General features: G+C 46.6%; 1 protein-coding gene across 1 annotated transcript; it reads left to right on the forward strand.

Annotated features, from left to right (window-relative positions):
• The first annotated feature begins 7 nt into the window (after positions 1–7).
• LOC142883536 (semaphorin-4G-like) lies at positions 8–20055 on the forward strand. Its single transcript, XM_076018482.1, has 15 exons — positions 8–391; positions 5411–5748; positions 10068–10216; positions 11253–11315; positions 11543–11641; positions 11941–12034; positions 12120–12233; positions 12397–12551; positions 13834–14009; positions 15247–15391; positions 16072–16294; positions 16483–16598; positions 16682–16836; positions 17204–17262; positions 17997–20055. Exons 2-15 carry the CDS (start codon positions 5601–5603, stop codon positions 19007–19009), a joined length of 2709 nt encoding a protein of 902 aa, XP_075874597.1. The 5' UTR covers positions 8–391; positions 5411–5600; the 3' UTR covers positions 19010–20055.
• The last annotated feature ends 1450 nt before the right edge of the window (positions 20056–21505 follow it).

Below are 21505 nucleotides of genomic sequence, written 5' to 3' on the forward strand. Positions count from 1 at the left end.
CCTCCCTCAGTTTACCTCGCAGGGACGGTCGCTGTGGCGGTAAGAGCGCGACACTCACCGACAAACCGAGGCGAGTCTCAACAAAAGCCCCACATTTTCGGCACCGAAGTGCCCCGAATTTGAGCTCACTCGGTGGGCAGCGAAGGGAAGAAGTCTCCTCTGGTGGGAGGAGGGAGTGAGAAAGGGAGTGAGAGCCACCTGTGACGCACACAATGAGCAGCGAGGGAAGTAACGAGCGATTCGAGGGAGGGAGTCTCGTGTCGGCGCTCGCGGCGCGTCACTCGCCGGACCGTAGTTTGAGTGTGAGCACCGTTTAAAGTCCACTGGGATTAACTGCCCTGCGCTTCAAGGAAATGAACGTGGATATTGTATCGTGGACAAAGTCGTTCCGGTAAGACACACGGGAGTATTCTTGACCACCGCCTACACACGGAAAACGCCTTTAGGTTACCTGTCGTGTAGCATGCTGACTTTTTTGTGTTTTTTGTTTTTTTTGTTTTAACGCCATACGTTGTTCAGTTGCTGTCGGTTGACAACCGCATTTTTGTTTTAGAGAGAGAAAAAAAAATCTAATATAAATGTTGTATCTTAGCTTTGCAAATTAAACTTGTTTAAAATTGGGGACAAATTTCAGGATACACGCGCCAGTGTGAATCAACTCCGTACGTTGACAAAAGAAAAAATAAAATCACACAGGTATAGTGTGGATGATTAAGTAAACCAATTGGTTGAAAACCTTGTTTGTTCATTTTCTGTGCGTGGTGTAAAAATCAACCACCGAATCGCATTGTGCCCTCTTCTTCTCCTCCTCATCATTCTACTGCATTAATGCGTTAAAACCCACGTGAGGCCGCCACTGCTGGTCGAGTGTCGTGTGAAGTGTGAACAACAGTGATGTTCCTCGAAACCCGGCCGACGTCACACAGCAGCGGTGCCGTTTTACGATTGTTGAGTAAAACTTGTCGACACCTCTGGATTGGGGTCGTTGACGGTGGCAGTGCTGTGCTCAGGTGACGGTCTTTGTAACACGACCGTGATCCAATCATTATCATTGTCCTTTCAGACAAAACAACGAAACCATTCATCCACCTGGGCACTATCTCGTTTGCCAGCTCTCTGTGATAAGGAAATTAAATGGAAGCGTAGGATAGGCAAAGATCGTAGTGCCATTAACGTCGTACACGTAGACAATATCCTCTTGCGTTACTCCCCCGATTGATTTCGTAATGCTGTCCAACCCTTTAACATGTTTTCACTGGAAGCACAGATTAGAAATGGCTGTTTTGAATGTTGATATTATGATGATGATATTATTTTCAAGCCTGCTTTTCTTTTTTTTTCTTCTTTTTTTCTTATTGTTGTTGTCTTAAGAAATTGCGTTGAGATTTAGGACAGTACAAAAGGGCGACATGGCTATCTTTATGAAAAGCAGGAAGCAAGAAGTAAAGCTTATAGACCAACAATCAATAGAGACCTCTGTGACGGTGGCCTTTCACTCATAAACACGCAGTACGTTTATTGGAAGTACTTTAAAGTTGTTTTTGGCCTATTTAGTGTTTCCATTTACACCATGATGGCAATAAAACTGATGGAACAAGTTTTTCCTTTGTCAAATTCAACATTTCTTTACTCTCATACACACATTAATTTTAAATGGTAGTCAGCAACTATGATCCTCCAGTGTTCCACTGACACTGCTCACTCCCTCTGTTCATATCGTCAGAAAAGGCCCAGTGTTAAGATGAGTTCCTAGTGTTCCTCTGGGAAAGTGACGGCACTATACATAAAGCCGGGGAACAACCAGAGTTCAGTTTGGTTTGTTTCCTTTTTTGTCTGCCTTTGAAACAAAGAATTTTAAAGTAGCCTGTGTCCCAATTGAGACACAGCTGAATGGCGTCGGCTGTAATCTTTTCTACCACTTGTCACATCCAACAAAAAAAAAAAAGAAAAAGGAAACACAGAAAGATTTGAGTTGCTTGGCACAGTAATTGTTTGTTGGCAGGGCCGTCACTGTCCTGCCGCTGTTCAGGCAGGTTCAGGGACGCTTAATAACGGCCTGATAAAATTTGATCATGTGAATGGATGCCATGGGACAAACATTGGCAGCGACCTCAATGGAAAATCAGATTAGGGAGGGTGATGCCAAGACTTTTTGGAAACACTTCATCAAAGGTTTTGACTGGTGCGCGCAGTGTTTCATTAAAAGGGCTGAACACAGAGCATGCTGGGTATTCAGCGCAAGCCATGATCAGTTGAGGTAGTTACAGCCAATGGACTTTCTGCCGTGATTCTAGTTTTGTCTCTGGTGCGCTTTTATTTCTCACACATTTTTTTCCCTTTCACCACTTCTTTGGGAAACATTTTCAACCTGAGTCGACGCTCTCCTGGCGTTACAAAACCATATCGGCACAAATGTCACTCACTGACTGACAGCCCATTAGAGTGAGTTGGTTTCGAAGGGACCCACAGAGCACCCTCTCTGCTGCCTTGCATGGAGAGAGTAGAAATGTCTTTCAGGGCTTTGGAACATGTTTGAAGCGCCTGACAGGCTTGAAAGGAGGAAGGAGGAGGCGCATTGTGAAAGCCAACATTTTACTGCAATGATAAATGCATCAAATCAAATTTGTCATGAAGGAAGAAAGCCAGTCGATGTATTTATGATTTAAATTGATGTCTGCGGTAAAATAGAAACTGTTGATTTTTCTACTTACTGCTTATTATATTATTATTGTTTTATGAATACTTTGTAAAAAAAAAACAATATTCTGGTATATTATTTATGTATGATGCTGATAGATTGCTTTCTAAGTCTGTTCAGTTGAATTTACATAAATATGATAATAAAATATCAAGAGAATTATATCAGTGACATTTGGAAATTCTTGTAGAATGTTTTCTCTACTTCATGATCAGTTTTCAATGTAGTTTGTAGCGCAATCACTTATATACTTCCTTGGTTAGTCTTCCATCACATCTATTGCCTACATACCATATATCAACTGAGTATTTCTGAAACCCTTAACCAATTCTTCATTGTAATTCAGTGTGTTCAAATTGATTATTCAAACAGAAGCTCAACAGGGAACGAGCTCATATAGCTGCTGGTTAAAATAGATGCTGTGCTGCAAATATTATTTATAGCCTCTCCATTCAATTCTTTTTTTTTTTTTATCCCTGGCAATGATTATGCATTGGCTTGAGAGATTTAAGTTAGAATTGTATTGCAGAATAATCAACGGAGGTTTTGAGTACAGAAAGGAAATTAATCTTAATGCTGCATCAGTTTGTAAGGAATTTATCAGCTGATTATACTCTCCGCTTCCTTTATATTCAACAAGAGTCCTTTTTACGCTTCAACTAAATGTACACTTTTTCCAAACGTGCACTCAGGTGTTTTCTATAGGTCCATATTGGATGCTTAGGCCCACCTTAGTAGCAGGTTGAAAACTCTGGTAGGTGGATCAGTGGGTAGCAGCTTATAATATCTTTGTGTAGACACAACGATTCCCTGACTCACTGTTTCTACCATACCGTTAAACACACGGTCAGCGCCAGTTTCCCTGCTGTTCACACCTGCATGCTGCTGTGTTTGCCTGTTACATTATGCAGCTCCCCAGCCGGCTGTTTTAATCGCTGTCAGGCAACCCCGAGAGACTGCAGGAGCGCAAACACAGAGTGAACTGCTTTCGCTTCCTCGATGTGCGCCGCCGGTCTGCGTCCTGGACTTATGAGATTGAAGCAGCCGGCTGCCTGGACGTGGATATCCAACCTTTTTCCAGGCTGGACTGGAGGCTCGCTGTGTGAATGTTTGAGCTGCACTGTTTACACGGTGTAGCATTAAAGAGGTGAAATATTTATAGTGCGAGAGGCACAGAGTGTGTGTCAAGAGACAGATGTCAAGTAAAACTGATTGAGTGCTAGTACTTGCAAGGCTATTTTGGTGTGTGTGTGTGTGTGTGTGTGTGTGTGTGTGTGTGTGTGTGTGTGTGTGTGTGTGTGTGTGTGTGTGTGTGTGTGTGTGTGTGTGTGGACGCGCACACACAAACATCCGCGCTTTTCCTTCCCCTCTTCTTTACCCTCATCTCTCTCCTAGAACAACATTGACATTCACAATGCAGTACACCTGTGGACGCACGCACAAACACAAATGCGCATGCACGCATGCACGCCTGCCAATGACGTAACCTTTCTTTCTTTCCTCCGGCGGATCTGGTTCCTCTCAGGTACGCCCACCGTTTGAACTGGTTTCCAACGCCGTCTGTCCTCGTTGCTGAACACACGCCTGTTTGATCCTAAAGTGTCTGCGTGCGATTGTGACACGCAGCCTTGTTTGACAGTCATTGTTTGGTTTGGGAGAGTTTTGTGGGTCGTGTGTCTGGACTCGGCTACTCGACGCTGCGTGCCGACGGCAGGGCGGTGGAACTCACGGAACAGATAATCCAGAATAAGGCCGCTGATATTTTATTGAGCCATCGCACTTTGTGTCTCTTTCACACCTCTGTCGTCATCCTTCAGATATCAACTTTTTTTTTGACAATGTGTTTGAACTGTGGGGTTTAACCTACCTTTTCTGAACTTCTCTTGACTTTTCAAAGCCTTGCGATAAGTCACAGAGCAAAGATGGAGCAACCAGTAGTTGTTAAATTAATCACCATACCGTACCATTCATTTAAATAGTCGAATCAAATGTGTACTAATTAACATGTGGCATCTGTTGAATCTTATTCATTAAAGCGCGCAATATATTTCTTACATGTTGGAACTTAATTTTCCACTCAGTCCACAAGAGCCTTGAATGAAAAAACAGAACACATTGCTGTGTTTGCAGCCTTCTGCAAAAATCATCTTGTGGTGGAAACGAGCGAAGATGCCGATGCAGGAATACTGAGAGAATAAGTAATTTAATGAACAGAAAATAAAAGATCGGAGCTCCGAGGCACAAGCACAGTACAACCAACAGAACAGACGCAACAAGTGCAACAGCTCAAATGAATGCAAGTGCAAGTACAAAGAGGGAAGGAGGAAGAAGGTCTCTTATACAGTGGACTGGGAGGGGATAAGATAAGGAAGGAGGAGGGGAGGATGAGAGGAGACAAAACAACGAATACATCACCCTGGCGGGCAACGAGGAGAATGTCTCGAGAAGACATACAGTGGCCTCACCCTGTCGGGCAACGAGGAGAATGTCTCGAGACGGTTATACAGTGAGACATAACAGATTACACGGGATGCCAAGAATACTTATTTTCCATTACAATCTTATTCTTTCAACTGTTCCCTTCAAAATCATGTATAAAAAAGAATAATTAGTTCAGCTGGTAAACATCTTCGGCTGCTGCGTGTTTTTCTGCTGGTGTTGATTCGCCTAGTAACACTTTTCCTTCTGTATGTGTCCTTTATTTGTCCACAGGTTCATTCGACTGCATCATTAGAGGCTCCCTGCCTGCCTGCCTGCCTGCCTGCCTGCCTGCCTGCCTGCCTGCCTGCCTGCCAGGCTTTGTCAGATCGTGTGGGTGTGTGACTGCGTGTGTGTGTTTGCGAGTCGTAAGGTGGATGTGCTGGCGGTGGGTGCGCCCCGGCCTGAGACTACGTACAGTCCCATGAGGCACTCTGCGGAGATGCAGGGAGCTCGATCCCTGGCGCTGCGGCTCCTGCCTCTGATCTGCTGCATCTGTGCGGCAGCTGGCTACCCGTTCAAAACGCCCCTGGATCTGGATGTGACTCCACGCGTCACGGTGTTGAGAAGTGGTGAGCATGGACACACATGTGCACGCACAGTCTTTCTCTTTCGCACATGCACAAAGGTTTACTGAGAACATAAATTGTGTGACAAAGTGTTCTTCAAACATGGCTTAAAAATAAAACATTTAAATAATGCAAGTCAGGATGGTGACTTAGTACACATTTAAATAGTCCATAAACTTGTTTTGGTAGGTTTTTTTAAAGCTCAAATTTGTTTAAATATTTTTTCAAATTGTAAAGTAAAGCCAAATAATGTTTATCATTAAGAACTATATTGTTGCACGGAGCACTACCTTGTCCAATATTTCCTGATTTATGATGATGGTCTAACAATAAAGTTGAATGCTTGCGTGCTCATTTATTTCTAAAAGCATATATTTTGAGATGAGCAAACAAGCCCGGTTTGGTTTTTTGACTTGCGTTCTAAACAACTCCCTACACTGAGCAGCTTCCTCCCTGGGAGAGAAACCCTGATTAGTTCTGCCACTTTTCATCTACGCGTTGCCATTCTATTCAGCACTGACTCCCCCCTGACAGCTCTCACTCAAAATCCTAACGCATTCGCCTTTTGGTCTATTATACAGTCTTACTTCTGCCTACTCTGTTATCGTCCTCCAATGATAACTGCCGACTCGTCCAGGGCGTGACCCTGCCTTCGCCCTATGACAGCTGGGCTGGGCGACCCTGAGCTCAGGAGAAAGCGGGTATGGGAGATAAATGGGTGAACCTTGACTGATTGTTAACTCGGCATGAGCGACGCCGTCGCCGCGGCTCAGAGCGCCGAGGTGCCACGGAGACGCAGCGAAGAGCTCACAGACTGCCGGATCCCATCCCTGCGCTGTGCAGTGACTTCCACCCTGTAGGTAGAGGCGTAGGACCGTAACCATGACAACCGTTACAGTGTGGCGTAAGACTTGCTGCGTACAGTGTTCTCCTCTCGCGCTCCATAGTGTCCTCACCTTAAAGCTGCAATCTCATTAATGCATCGACACGCAGGTGTTTTGGGGAGATTTTCTCAGGCGTTCACCTGGACCTGCGGCTCTGTCCCCTCCCCCACTTTCTCTAAACATTGCCTCTCTTACAATACGTCTCTTGCTGACTCTTATTATCCATTCTCTCCCACACACACACATCCGCACACACAACTTTATCTCAGTTTCTGTTAGGGCTGGAGCGGCCCATGGGCCCTCCCACACAACTCATCTCCTCCGCACCATCACTCTCCCATCCACTCCCCTTCCTCCGCCTCCTCCTCCTCCTCCCGTCATCCCTCCCTCTACCTTTACCCTCCCTCACTCACTTCTTCGCTTCTTCGTCAGGTTGCACTTTCAACAGTTAATCCCCTAACCTTGCCATTACTTTTTTCCTCTGTGTCTCCTCCCGATGAGGAGTCTTCAATATGCAAACTTTGCTAGTAATCCCTTTAATCTCTGTGTTTCCAAGCAACCTCAGGGCAGAGCCTCCAAGCCACGAGGGGTTGCTGAATCACACATGCAGACGGGCAAATGCACGCACACGCACCCATGCTCTTTACCTTTATTACAATGTCAACTGTTAGTGGGAGGAAGGTTGTTATCTCTTATTGATCTGATGGATTTTGGTGCTCAGGGACTGAGCAGCCAAACAAAGCAAAGCGATTCAATCCTCTGTTAGAATTCTAATGCTCTCTCTGCCCACACTGGTTCGGGTGTTTTTTCCACACTTTGCGACATCAGTCACAATGATTGGGATTCGAGGCTAGCATCACAGCCCAAACTAACGACTGGAGGTTCAGCGGGTGCGTGTGCATGCCTGCGTGTGTCCCTGAACACTGTGTACTGTGCTGATCAGCTAAGGTCCATGTGTGTTTGCTCAGTAAATAGGATCTTCTGGGCTCCTTTTTGAGCCGCTGCTGCCGCCGCCGCTCTTTTCCTTTCATGACTTTTGGTGACGTGCAGGTTCACAAACGATCTCGTCAACTAAGTGACAATATATCGTCCGATGATTATACTCTTCCCTCCGCTCTATCGCACTTGTTTTGAGTTTCCCAGCTCCAGCTGTCTTCCTCCTGGGATTGCGCCACAGGAAATCTGTCTCGGCTGTATCGCACTGACCCCGGACGGCACGTCAGAAAACTTGTTGTTCCAAAAAACCCGTACAGGTTTTTCTCCCTCCTCGTTCTGAGAATTAGAGAATTTGGAGAGTAGCAACCCAATTACCCATGAGCAGGTTGGGATGGGAGCTGGCTGCTGCTGCTGCTGCTGGCGGCGGAGTGAGCACTTGTGTTTTTGCGGCAGCTGATAGGAATCTTAATGATAGCGACGCGTTAAGCACGCAGCCGTCAGGAGCGGGGTTGCAGGAAGCCCCACACTCTGTGTTTTAGCCATGCTGATTTGCTTCACCCCCCAGTGAGCCTGAAAAGCGGCTGCCAAACAAGCTGACGGCGCTTACTCTGCGTTTGTCGCATTAGATGCATCGGGAGGACATTCAATTATGGCCTGGTGTAATTCGTTTTGCAGAAGTGACAACACCATCTGACCACACTCCAGTTGTCTCGTGGCGATGCCGTCGCGCTTGTGACATGACCGGAGGTTGCGCGCGTGCGCCTGTGTGTGTGTGTGTGTGTGTGTGGGTGTGTATGTGTGTGTGTGTGTGTCTGACTGCGGTGTCTTGTTTACTCGAGTTAAGTGCAGCCTTGACGGATCCAATGTTTAAAAAAACTTACATAACCCTCGTGGCTGCGGCAAATAGTCTTCATGACAGGCCTGCCGAGTGTGTTTGGACTTTTGTGCGTGTGGGTCTTTACTGAGTGGACCTCGTCTGTATCTTCTCCTGTCAAACACATGCATGAAAACTAGACAGGGGGCATGGAAATGGGGGTGGGGGGGTGGGGGGAAAAGTAAACCTCTAAGCATAAGAAACCACATTAAGTAGCAGTGGATCTCTGAAGCCCAATGTTGTTTGGCTTTCCTTATTATCTTCTTCCTCAGTAAAGCTGTGAAGGATAAGCATAATCTCCCTGCTTTTATAATCCTGGCATTTCGATGTCCGGTCAGTGCTCTGCGAAGAAATACATCTATTTTAAACTTTGGACACAGCAGCTTTACCATTAGCATATTGCCGTGCTGCAGTCACGTTACAAATTGCATAACTACTTAAATAAACAGTACAAAGTTTCTTTCGTGCTTGTTTGGAAATAGATTTTTTTTTTGTTGTTGTTTTTTTTGGGGGTTGGTACAAAGTAAAATACACTGTTACTTGACTTCCACATCTTTAATTCAGCTGATTGGTCAAGAAAACCAGTTTCCGTAAGATTGTTAGACTGATTGAAAGTGGTTTCTGTTGAAGTTTGGCAAGATGGATGTACAACATGTCAGTGTAGAAATGTGTAGAGTGTTCTGGGCTCCAGTGCTGTTATCTCCATTAAGTAGTCATCTCATCCAAAAGTAATTTCTTTCCCTCACTTCACAGTTCAGGTTTTCAGAGCTTTGGTTGTCGCCAACAGTCTACATAAAAAGGAATATTATTCATAAATCAGCACGTCTCTGGCGCTATTCATTTAATCTCCATCAAGTCTAAATACAAGGTTACGTAAATCTAAAAGGTGTGTTTTTCTGTCAGTCTATCAGTCTGAAAAGAGAATCCCAGAGTCCTGGGCGATGAAAATAAAAGACTAAGGGCCGCTTACCTCTTTTCACTGACGTTCCGCACTCATTCAGCAAGGAATCCATCTCACCAGATGAAAGATTATGCCTTTTTCCCCCCCTCGTCCTGTCAGGTTTAATTGAAGAGTCCCTTGCTTTTATCCGGCTCAACCCTGGCGGCAATAACTTTATACTCATTGGTAGACTCTCTGAAGGCACTCGGGGAGATATATGTGTAGAAACTCCACCAGCGTGCACTTTTGACTTTGTGTTTTGTTCAAAGTTTCACATAGAATAAAAAACAGATGGCTGGATGGTCTGCGCACTCTAATCAGTTCTGTTGCTCCAGAAAGGATGAATTAGTTATTTCCCGGAGTAACTTGGAAGACCAGTCCGTCAACGGAGGATGCGTTCTTTTCTCCGGTGTTATTGTGAGCCCTCTGTTGTTCCCATAGAAACGGAGCTATAATCAATGGCACCGTCGCGTGGCCAAACACATGAATCAGGCTGCTTCTTTGGCAAGGCGCTCAACAAAAGAAGGTTAAACAGAGTCGTCGTCATTCAGCACTTGCTCCCGCTGAATGCGTCAATCCTCCATTCAAAACAGCAGTAATACGGGATGTCATGCAGAAGGCGCAGCGGAAGCTGTACAGGCTCACAGAAAGACCTAAACGCACCCGGTCTCTCCCCCTCCCTCCTCAGGTCTCCAAGGCTGCAGGCGTTTCCAGTCCTCTGCTGTGAACTACAGCACCATGCTGCTGGAGGCTGAGAGCGGCCGTCTCTACGTCGGGGCCCGGGGCGCCGCCTTTGCTCTCGACGCCTCGAACGTCTCAGCCAGCACCGGTCTCACCGTAAGTTTGTTTTGCTCCCATGTTGTGGAGTAGTGGGGGGGTGGCGTTGTGCGGCGCCTCGGCAGCCAAAACCTTCAACTCTCTAATGGCCTCATTTGCATCGCACAAGGCAGAAACTTTGGGAGGCAACAGTGTTTCATTTTTAGTCACGAGTATTTATTCCCTGTGTGTGTGTGTGTGTGTGTGTGTGTGTGTGTGTGTGTGTGTGTGTGTGTGTGTGTGTGTTCACAGGAATCCACATTACATTCAAACCGCAGGAAGCTCTTTCTGCAGAAACGTACTTATAATGAGACAAAAAGCTTATAATGCGAACACAGAATGCGTTCTCCTCAAACTGAATTCTGAATAAAGCGGTTATTAGTTTGCTAAACATCATAACGTAGGCTTACCAGTGCACATATATCCACACTGTTATCCACACAAGAGAGTTTAAAAGGATTTTCCTGCGTTCCTACGCGACTGTTTTATATTCAAAGAGAAGTTTGTGTTTGTCATACTTGCAGTTTCTTCACTCTGCAATGAGCTTCCAACAGCAGTTTGAACAAGGGCATCATTTCAAAGAGGGGAAATTCTAATTATATGTTTGTGATACCGATGCAACATCTGTGCCTTCAATCAATAATCAGCTGTGCAAACACACGTCATCGTCACATCATCGTCACATCATCGTCAACATGCACGCGTGTCGAGTGATGAGAAGCAAATCGTGCACTCAGTATTTTTCCCCCGCACGAGACAACAGGTGTGAAGCCCCTTCACACTTTAAAAATGTGTCTGATCAGCCGGGTCTAATCCCTAAATGATGGCAGATACTGAAATCCCCTTCTCACACGCATGAGTCATTGCTGTTCTGTGGTGACATCCTGACATTAAGCCAAAAGCAGTGAGTGCAGCCGCGGTAAAATATTGAAAATGTAAATGATTAAGGCAGAATATATATATTCTCCTCCTTCTATCTGTCTTGGGGTTTTGCCAGACCCGATAAACAACCATCCATCTTTCTCCCACTGTGTGTCTATCCTGTGCTGTGTATTAGATTGAGTGGGAGGCCTCCCCCGAGCAAACGCGTCAGTGTCAGCTCAAGGGAAAAGACAATAAGGTATGGACTTTGTTAATGTTTTTCGCCTCGGCCTCCTCTTTTCATCTCGTTTCGGCCACTTCTCTCCGATGCGTTGCTATTTGTTGTTCCCTGACAGTGAGATCTCTCTCTCTCTCTCTCTCTCTCTCTCTCTCTCTCTCTCTCTCTCTCTCTCTCTCTCTCTCTCCCTGTCTCTCTCTCTGTCTCTCTCTCTCTTGTTGCTCTCGTCCCTTTTTCCCCTCTTCCAGACAGAGTGTTTTAATCACATTCGATTCCTGCAGCGGTTCAACTCCACGCATCTCTACATGTGTGGGACTTACGCCTTTGGACCCCTCTGTGTTTACATAGTAAGTCACTTCTTAACATCAACAAACATAACGCTAATTTATTTGAAGTGATTTTAAACACAGTTCAATGCTCATTTCTCACTACGGAAGCACACGTGCTGTCCATTTTCCAGGTTGCATCCTCCCAAATACTTTATTCATCTATTGCTGTGAAGTTATTAATAGAAAGCGCAGAGTCAGTTTTATGTTCTCTGCCCTTTTTTTTTTAATCTCACTTTGATTCGTCACGTTTTTATAAGATAAAATAAGATAAGCCGAGACATCTCGATGCTCACTGCCAAATACTTCTCCTTTCACAGGATGAGGAAAGGTTTGTGATGTCTTCGCAGCCTGAGGAGGGCAAAGACAAATGTCCCTATGGCCCAACAACAGGCTACACAGCCCTTATTGTTGGTAAGTCCTTTAAGTCATGTTGGCCATATTTTCTTAAAAATCCAGAAGATGCAGTAGATTCTGATGGTTTTATTTTTCCTCTCAGACCAGCAGATGTTCACAGCCTCTCAGTACGAGTTCAGGAGCTTTCCGGACATCCGCCGCAACTCCCCGTCCCCCATGCTCAGGACGGAAGATGCCCCCACACGCTGGCTCAACGGTAAGTTAATTAATAATCCCTGTAGCATGTTCAGGCAGTTGGGTGTTAGGTCATCCAGCGAAGGAGCAGCTTTGGACCTCCTTGTTTTTTGTTTTTTTTTACACAATCTAATCTCAGCCCCTGCCACAGTCAGAACCATTGCATCATTTCCTCCCCCATACAGAGGCGGACTTTGTGGGCTCTGCGCTGGTGAGGGAGAGCGCAGGCAGCAGCACCGGCGATGACGATAAAATATACTTCTTCTTTACTGAGAAGAGCCAGGAGCAGACGACAACCTACAGTCACAGCCGGGTGGCACGAGTGGCTCGAATTTGTAAAGTGAGTAAATGTCGAAAAAACCTTTTTGAATTTACTTCATACATTCATCACAAAGGGTTTGCTTAGAGGAGGCCAAAGGAACCTTTTCCTGTCATTATTGAACCAATCAGATTTAGTCCTGTCACTCTCGTCAAGATGCTTTCAGCATTAGCTGCAGGCTGCGGCCGCTCATTGGATCACCGGTTTGTGCCACGGTGTTGACCCTAAACTCTTGCCAAAGTGAATCAGGGGTGAAGAGAAACTGTTTTGTTCAGCAAAAAAAGCTTTCATTGCCCTTTTCTGTCCCTCCTAATGACGTGAACAGGTCATTGGCATCTGCTAAAACTGCTGTCAGTGCAATATAGGAAGTAGGGCAAAAGTTGCTTCCCGTTTTATTGTTCATCTTCCTCCTCCAGAGCTTTGAAGTGCAGTAAGCAGCAGTTTTCAACGAAACTGATCGATTAGGTAGCCCATTGAAATTAAAGAATCAGACCAAAACTTTCAAATAGAAGTCGGCAAGATGGATGAGCAAAAATTCCAGAGTTGAAATCTGAGCCGTCCAGCTGCTCTGCCAGCTCCTAAACCTCTGTGCAACTGAGGAGAAGGCGTGAGCATGGATTGAAGTGTTGTGGGAAGTGGTGAAGAAATGCGTGCGGATAGACCTGGCCGAGGTTCTAGGAGGAGACTGCAAGGCTGATGAATGAGACCTGGAGTCGGTGCTGACTGGACTAAGAGGGATGGATGACGGCAGGGGAGAGACGGCATCCTCTGCTGCCTGAAGTGTGAACGATTTACTTTCCCCGGTCCGCAGGGGGAGGTTCGTAAAGAGCGAGGACAAACTGTCGAGGTGTAATATCCTTGGCGCCGCTGGTGGAACCTGCAGAGGGGAGCGGCTCAGAGCGGCTCTCGCTTTTTTTCCCATGTACGCATTTTTTTTCTCTTTCGCAAACAAAGAAATACGTTACAGTGACTTGTGTGGGAATCAGAATTTGCTGCTTTTGAAACTTACTCTTTTTTTTTTCCTTTTTTTTTTTACCTTGGGTGAGCTGCAGTCTACTGGGGGACTATATAAAGCACGCTACACACAGACACTTTTTACCTGACAATTCAGAGAAGCAATAACCTACCCCTTCTAAATGAATCTCTATGGAAGCCCAATGCCATCTGTTGCACTGTGCAGGAGGTGCGCCCAAGCTTGTGCGCCACCTTGAGCTCAGGGATTAGCGTGTCATCTCTTTATTACCTCATATGACCCCCCCCCCCCCCCCCGCTCCCGCCTCATCTCCCATCTCTCTTCCATCAGGGCGACCGGGGAGGACGCCTGACCCTCCAGAAACGCTGGACGTCGTTCCTCAAGGCCCGGCTGATGTGCTCCCTGCCCGAGTACGACTTCCACTTCAACATGCTGCGCAGCGTCTTCGTCATGCCGGGCCGCGCACCGCAGGAGACGCTCTTCTACGGCATCTTCGGACTGGAGTGGTGAGTGTCGCGAGCGCCCGCGGGTGCAAATGAGCAAGGCAGAGATGAAAGGTGCCGATCAATACGTGGAGGCAGCTGGAGCAGACGGGAAGGGTTGAGATGAAAAGCAAAGGGCAAGGGGAAAAATGATGAGGGGTTGAATGGAATAGTTTGAGACAGGAACATGCTTGATTGGAAGAATAGGAGGATGGGCGGGTGGAGGGGCGGGGGTGTTGTCATAAAGGTAGCCATAGATACGTAGAATTAAAATGCATTTAAAAATGCTAAATAGAAGCGCACTCTAATCCAAGATGAATCATGCAGCGTAGCAGGCAAATTGAACTGGTGATTTTTGACTCGGTTTCCAGTGGAGCCAATCAAACACCTATGAATATTAAAATGAAATTACTAAACGACAGAAGTAAAGTGGGACATATGGGAGATTCTGAAAGTGTAGAACATGTCACCTGTAACCTTCGCTGCTTCCTTCACCACTGTTGCCCACTGAGAAATATACTGCTGAAAAAATTCCACCCAAGCCATAATGTTTCCATTTGTCCATTCATTTTCATGAAATGAGGGCCGTTACAGAGACACATTTCCTGCAGCTGCTTCACAATCAAAACAAATTCCTATATCAGCAGTTGGAAGATTTCTATTTAATGTGTCAGGCAGGGTAAAATAATGGAAGGTTGGCCTTGACTGTAGCCGCAACTGACTGATATTTCAGTATTATATGATCTTGTGCTGGACTCTTTTTACTGCAACCTGGCAACATTGCACTTTTTTATATTAAAAAGAACAAATAAGTCGGATTACACGACGTAGAAAACTTGTGAATTTGCTTTTGCTGAACGACAGAACTGCTACCGCTTGTGTTTTGGCTGAGCAATGGATGTTGAGCAAAAAGAAAAAAAAATCGATAGTGGCAGTCGTGGGAACACATAAGGAACCCGATCACCCTCCTTCACCATTTCTTTCTTTGGCTCCCTCCACACCTGTCTGAGACTGTTTTGTAGTTCTCTCCCTCCTCCCTGCTATCCTTCCAGGTGATGGAAAACTTCTCATCTCCTCCCTCCCTTGTTCTTTTCTCTCATTTGTCTCTCTCCATCTTCTCAGCGAGGGGAGTTACTTGCACAGCCACTGCAGTCCCTGTGGCAGCTCCGGGTTTACTGCTGTTACTGCTTCAAGCTCCTGCTCCGCTCTTTTTTTTTTATGTTCTCACTCTGCACTTGTGCTTGTGTGTTCCTGCCTCAAGGAAAAACGTAAAGGCGTCTGCAGTGTGTCGATTCACCCTGCCTGAAGTCCAAGAGGCCTTCCAAGGACCCTACATGGAGAAGCAGGACTCCGACTCCGAGTGGAAGGACTACAGCGGGAAGATCCCTGACCCGCGGCCGGGAACGGTAAACACTGCTGCGCTCTTTCTTAAACACAGGCGCAGAAATGATTCACTCCTCGCCGTCCGCAAAGAATGCACACTAGCGAGCTGATTCAGAGGTCCGTTAATAGAGGCGTCGGGGGAAGAGATGGAAGGGGGGGGGTGTGATAACAGAGAGTGTGAGTGGCAGCCTCAAGGAAGAGGCTCAAAACACAATCAGCTTATGTCACTGGAGCCAATTTTTCACGCCGATTAACTCCAGCCGCAGCTCGGCTGACAATGGCTTAGTGCGCCAGCCGCGGCCGTGGCATCGGTAGCGGGACGAGGCATTCAACCAGCTCCGTGTCACTTCTACGCTTTGCAGGACTTAGTTTTAACGTTTCGGTTAAACGGCAGTGGCGAGAGTCAGGGTTTTTAATTTTGGAGCATGAAAGCCTCTTAGCAGGGTTTGGCTGAAGTCATTGGAAAATTGGACAAAAGATGCGGGGCATGTCGCTCCCTCAGTCAGGTGCACGCAGAGCCGAGTCGCACTCGCGGCTGCTGACCTCACGCAGGCTCATTGTTGGCTGCTTGAAAAGACATATTCCAGCCTTGCACTTTCTTTTTTCCGCTTTGCTTCCTGCCTTAAATCCCGATGACGTCCCCCATCCCGTCCACTTCCTGACGACTTCCTGGTTGCAGCTCACGTGTCTCGTTTGTCCGCAGTGTATCACGGACGGTCTGAGAGCCCGGGGCATCAACGTGTCCACCGCCCTGCCCGACGAGGTGCTCTACTTTGTCAGGAGGCATCCGCTGATGTCCCAGCATATTCAGCCCATAGACCGGCGCCCCCTTCTGTTCCGGAGGACCACCGACTACACGCACATGGCCGTGCAAGCCATCCAAGGCATGGATGGAGAAACGTACCATGTGATGTACATGGGAACAGGTGCGTATTAATTCACCTCACAAGCACCGAAATGTCCTCTAGTTGTATGCAGAATGGAAAGAATACATTTTATAAATCTGTCTTTCAGCAGTGCTGCCTGTCCTTCAAAACAAAATACGCATTTCAGGCATTTGTCAATGCGCAGTGAAATAATTACCATCATATTTTTCTCTCCGTGTCTCAATCAGACGACGGCTGGTTACATAAAGCGGTTGAGGTGGAGGGTCAGCTGCACATCATCGAGGAGCTTCAGGTCTTTGACGAACAGCAACCCATCACCAGCGTCCTCGTATCTGGAAAACTGGTAGCGCGTCAAACCGTCAACGGCACGAAAAAGGTTCTTTCATTTCAGCGTCTAGATCGATTTTTCTCCCCCCTCCTCCCCAGGCGAGCGTGTACGTGGGCACCGCGTCGGGTGTGGCGCAGCTTCCCTTCTCCAACTGTCACAGATACACTTCCTGCTACGACTGCATCTTTGCCAGGGACCCCCACTGTGCCTGGAACGGAAGCCAGTGTGTTGACGTAATGGGACAGGTTGACAGGTGAGTGTTGATATTGTGTGTGTGTGTGTGTATACGTGTGTGTGTGCGTGTGGGATTGGATCTGGTGATTTAGGAGGTGCAGGTGCCCTTTTGTGTGTTTGTTTTGATTTGATTTGACTCAAGTATCACAGTGCCCTGTCACAGTGTCAGCTCCCAGAACTGTTTGCGTAATCAAAACGCTGCTGCTGCTGATAAACATTGTGTGCAGCGCTGTATTTGATATATTAGTTTATATTACTTTTTTAAAATTAGAAATTGTCCATGAGACTTATTAAAGAAGAGAAAAACAGAGAGCCTAAGCATTCACTGCGGTGTCTTGTTATTATTACGACAGATTTGCGCTGATAAATTGTCTTTCCTCTCACAGATCGTCTCTAATCCAGGACATCCAGCGTGGTAACAGGGGATGCGAGAACGTGAACGACGGTAGGAAGGAATCCGGTCCGCCCCCCCACTGCCGCTACCTTCGTAAAAAAAGTTGCATTTCACGCAGCGAATGATGAAAGTGGAGAATGTTAGGCGGGACTTGAAAGGTGGCAAAGTTGTCATCAGATGGCATGAAGGCCTCTTTGAAAGTTGATTATGCACACCGTGCTCTCAAAATCCTCCCCTCCCTCTAATCACATTTTTGCCATCTCTGGAGATAAATCTGTTTGATATTCCAGGCAGGCCTACCTCTTCTCTCACTTTACCGCTCCACTCTGATGAAATGCAGTCTTTTACCCCCCCATCCCCCACTGTTCTGTCCCGAGGTAATCTCATGATGGGGAATTAAAACACCTGTAGTCGGAGTCAATGCCTCCATAATGCCCTACTGTGCTCAATTTTGGTATTTTAGGGCCAGCTATTATTCAGCAAACATTTGCAGGTCCAAATCTCTACAGCGGCCTCAGCCAGCTGTTGATTCTAACCTGTGCCGTCACCTCACAGCCGACCTGCTTTTTGCTCTCTTCCAAAACGTGGACGCTACAACAAAGCATCCCGCTGGCAACTAAAAACTCAAAAGTGTTTGCAGGAGGCTGTAAACATATGGCTAATTAGGCTGTTCTCTGGCTATTAACCATGCAGGTGTGCTCCTCTAGTAGAGTTTAGGATGAAGAATACATAAATGGGACCTATCGTGTGTCTTTTTTAAAACTTGTCTTTTCCAACCGTTCCAGACGTTGTCCTGCGGAACCGCAGCGTGCGGGTGGGCGACGACGTGCTGCTTCAGTGCGAGCTCAGCTCCAACCTGGCAACCCCTCTCTGGACTCTGGACGGCGGCGACCTGCAGGGCTACGGCCTCAACTCCGGCTGGCGGACCGGCACGGACGGCCTGCTGCTCATCGAGGCCCAGCAGGAGCAGAGCGGCCTGTACACCTGCCACGCCGTGGAGAACGGCGTCCGGGTCGCCGTCGTCTCCTTCAAGGTCGCCGTCCGGCCGGACCTGCCCCCGTCGCCGCCTGTCGAGTCGCCTGATGACCACAACCTCATGTGGACCACCTTACCCGACCCTGGGGAGCACCCGTCCTCAGAGGTACCCACGGAGTTGCACCCGGACCCTCCCTCGCCACCGGCGCGCTCCTACAGCCGGAACATGGAGGCCATCTACCTGTCCCTGGTCATCGTGCTGGGCAGCCTGTGCTTCGTCCTCGCCGTGGTCCTCGCCTACGTGGGCTTCTGCCTGCAGGTTGGCACGAGGGGGAAGTACTCGCTGCGGGCCGCCGCTGCCGCCGCCCACCCGTGCGGCAAGAGGTGCGGCAGGGGCCGGAAGCAGCAGAGGAACTCGGCCCACATGGAGCTGAAGACCATCTCCAACGGCACATGCAACGGCACGTGCAACGGCGGGCCCAAGCAGCGCAACGGCAGCCTACAGCTGGACGGCGGCTTCCTGCAGATCGTCCCCGGGGAGGGTCACACGTTAACCAGCAAGGACTCCCCGCCCCCGGCCCCCCCCCTGCCGCCGCCGACCCCGCCGCTCCCCTCCCCGCCGTCGGACTTTGGCGCCGGGCTCTCGGCCACGCTGCCCAGCGTCCTGAGGAGGATCAACGGCAACAGCTACGTGCTGCTGCGGCAGTACGACTCCGAGAACTCGTCGCCGCAATGCAACCCCTTCGCCGAGGAGCTCAACAGGATCTTGGAGAAAAGGAAGCACACGCAGCTGCTGCCCAGGCCAGATGAGAGCTCCGTGTAGAGAACTGTAGCTCCCCCTGTGGTGGGAGGACCGTTTTGACACTTTTTTTTTCTATCTGGCCTTGAAGTGCCTGGAAAAAGACTCATAATCATTGATGAGACCCTGAAACACTTAAGGAGTCTTATCGACATTTTATCTACAGTACAATTTTTTTCCCCACATTGAGACTTCTTTGCTTTGTAAAGATTTGTGGAGATTTTTTCAACTTTCGAATCCAAAAATTTCGAAAATGTAACAAGGGAGTTTGAGAAATTCCAGTCAAAACCAGCCGCGTGATCTACCTCACCTCGGTACCGGCCAGAAGGACAAATGGCGTCAGCCTGTTTACTGATCCGAGTTTCTTGGTCGGGATTTCACGCAAGGACGGACCTCTCATCCACAGAAGCACAAAGCATGACACGCAGACTCCGTGAGAGGAGCAGAGCCCCACGGAAACGTAAATACAAGTGAAGAACTCGGCCTGGAGGCAGCCATATTTGGCAGGCATTCAACTGGAGGGCAGCTAGCCAAGCTTTGTTTGCACTGATGAGTGCGCAGATGGCCTATGCATTTTTAAAGTACAGAGGGAGATGACAATGGACATGGCAGTTAGGGAAAAATTAGGTGTTGTTTATTTCTTTGTCATTAACAGAATATTAACAAATTGCAATAATCCGCACAAAATTAACTCTTTCACTCATCCATCATCAGTTAGGAATGGTGAAATAATCATTATTTAATATTTCTACCAATAAATGTGAGCCAAGCAATTAAATCTGGCTTTATTTCTTAATGTTTCATGTTCAATTAATGTTTTGACAAAATATTTTAGCATGTTCAATAATAAGTTGGTTTGATTATTTTTTGATAAACCTCTCCGTGTACGTCTTAGCAAAACAACATGGCTTATATTTTAGTAGCAAATATATATTTTTTTAAAATAAAGAAGAATGCTTCTGGTCCTCGTGGGTGTAACATGTGAATGCACCCATGGCTCAGAGGTCATATTTAATAATTAAATTGTCCTTATGCCGTCCATTAAACTCATTTTTAGAAACAATTGTAAATACTTACTATTAATAGCATCTAAATCCATTGTTAAGACCAGTGTTTACAGCCATTAAATTGTTTTTACTTGTGCTTAGAAATATTAGGTAATGATTTTTTTCACCACGTGTCAATATTTGAAGACAATACCACTCCTCCAATACAGTAAAACTTAAATTGGGGTTTTGAAAAGGAAGCAGCAGGTTAGAGGAACTTTGTTTCACCGACTCAACTGGTTTGTCAGTGTGATGAGCTGCTGCAGGCGAGCCTGCCACCGTGTCCACTGGACCTTGTTTGATTCAAGTGGATTAGAAGAAAAACACAGCGTGTCGCAGGTGAAGCTGAATCAGCCGCCAAGTGACAGCAGACGCCCCGCGTGAGAGTAACGCAGCCTGACAGACTGAGGTGGGGGAGCGCGGCCATCGGCAAAAGAAATCCAGGTAAAAAAGAAAACATTTCTGTATCTCGTCAACGCGTCTCCTGTGCAGGCTCCCAGCCAAACAAGCACTTTAGGACCAGATGATTGAAATAAAGTGCATGCTTGCCTTGCCAGTGTTTTAAATCTGAATGCATGCATGACTGACACCTTCATGTCAGGTTGAGGTTAACTGAGTTCAAGAACATTTTGATGCAAACAACCCACAAATCCAACACCACGTTGTTTGTAATTTGTAAGGGAAAAAAAGAAAAAATTGGCTCTCAGTTGAGCCAAATGCCCAACTAAAAAAAAAAAGCTGCAGCCCCAATCAACTTTCTCTTAAGTGAAACAGCATGACTCCCGTTTCTCCTTTCTCCCCGTGTACAAAAATGGAAAATATTCAGAGCACGAGCGTTTGAAATTTTTCACTGTCACTATAAATTTGTCCACCCTTGTGAGCTGGCCACATAAGTCTTCCTCATAAATAACATTAAATTACTTATCAACCACATGTTAAATAAGAACAGTTATCAAGCACAAGGAAGTAGGGCAGAACTGAAGCCTCATGAAGTTAAGAGGAAAAGCAAAAGCAGGAGAAAAATGACAAGCAATAACCGCAAAAAATATGACGCGTCCTCCAATTTTCAAGTGTGCTCCACTTTGTGCCTTTCAACAATGAACTGCTGAGATTGTAGTTCTTACTGAGCGATAAGTGGATTATATTTTGTGAGGTCAAGGCTTCAGATAAATAAGTGAAAAAAAATGAAGAGAAATATTGTAACCTTTCTCTTTACTTGCTGCAAATATATTCTAAGAAATGAGGTGGATGATGGTGCGTCATGCTTTAAGTATTTCATTTATGACTGTTTACTTGTTATATTTTATTAAATCAAAACTTTTTAAATGAAAACATTATCCATCCAGACTGCCAACTGTAATTATCTTTCCTTTAAATAATGCTGACCTGGCGCTGTAGCGCAGCCAGCGTTAATGAAACACGTTCAGTCTGACCTTACAACAGAAGAGGGGAAGACGAGATTTCCCACAAGATT

This window comes from Nelusetta ayraudi, unplaced genomic scaffold (assembly GCF_046127955.1).
Source record: "Nelusetta ayraudi isolate G7.1 ecotype Tasmania unplaced genomic scaffold, CSIRO-AGI_Nayr_v1 ptg000008l, whole genome shotgun sequence".
Lineage (NCBI taxonomy): Eukaryota > Metazoa > Chordata > Actinopteri > Tetraodontiformes > Monacanthidae > Nelusetta > Nelusetta ayraudi.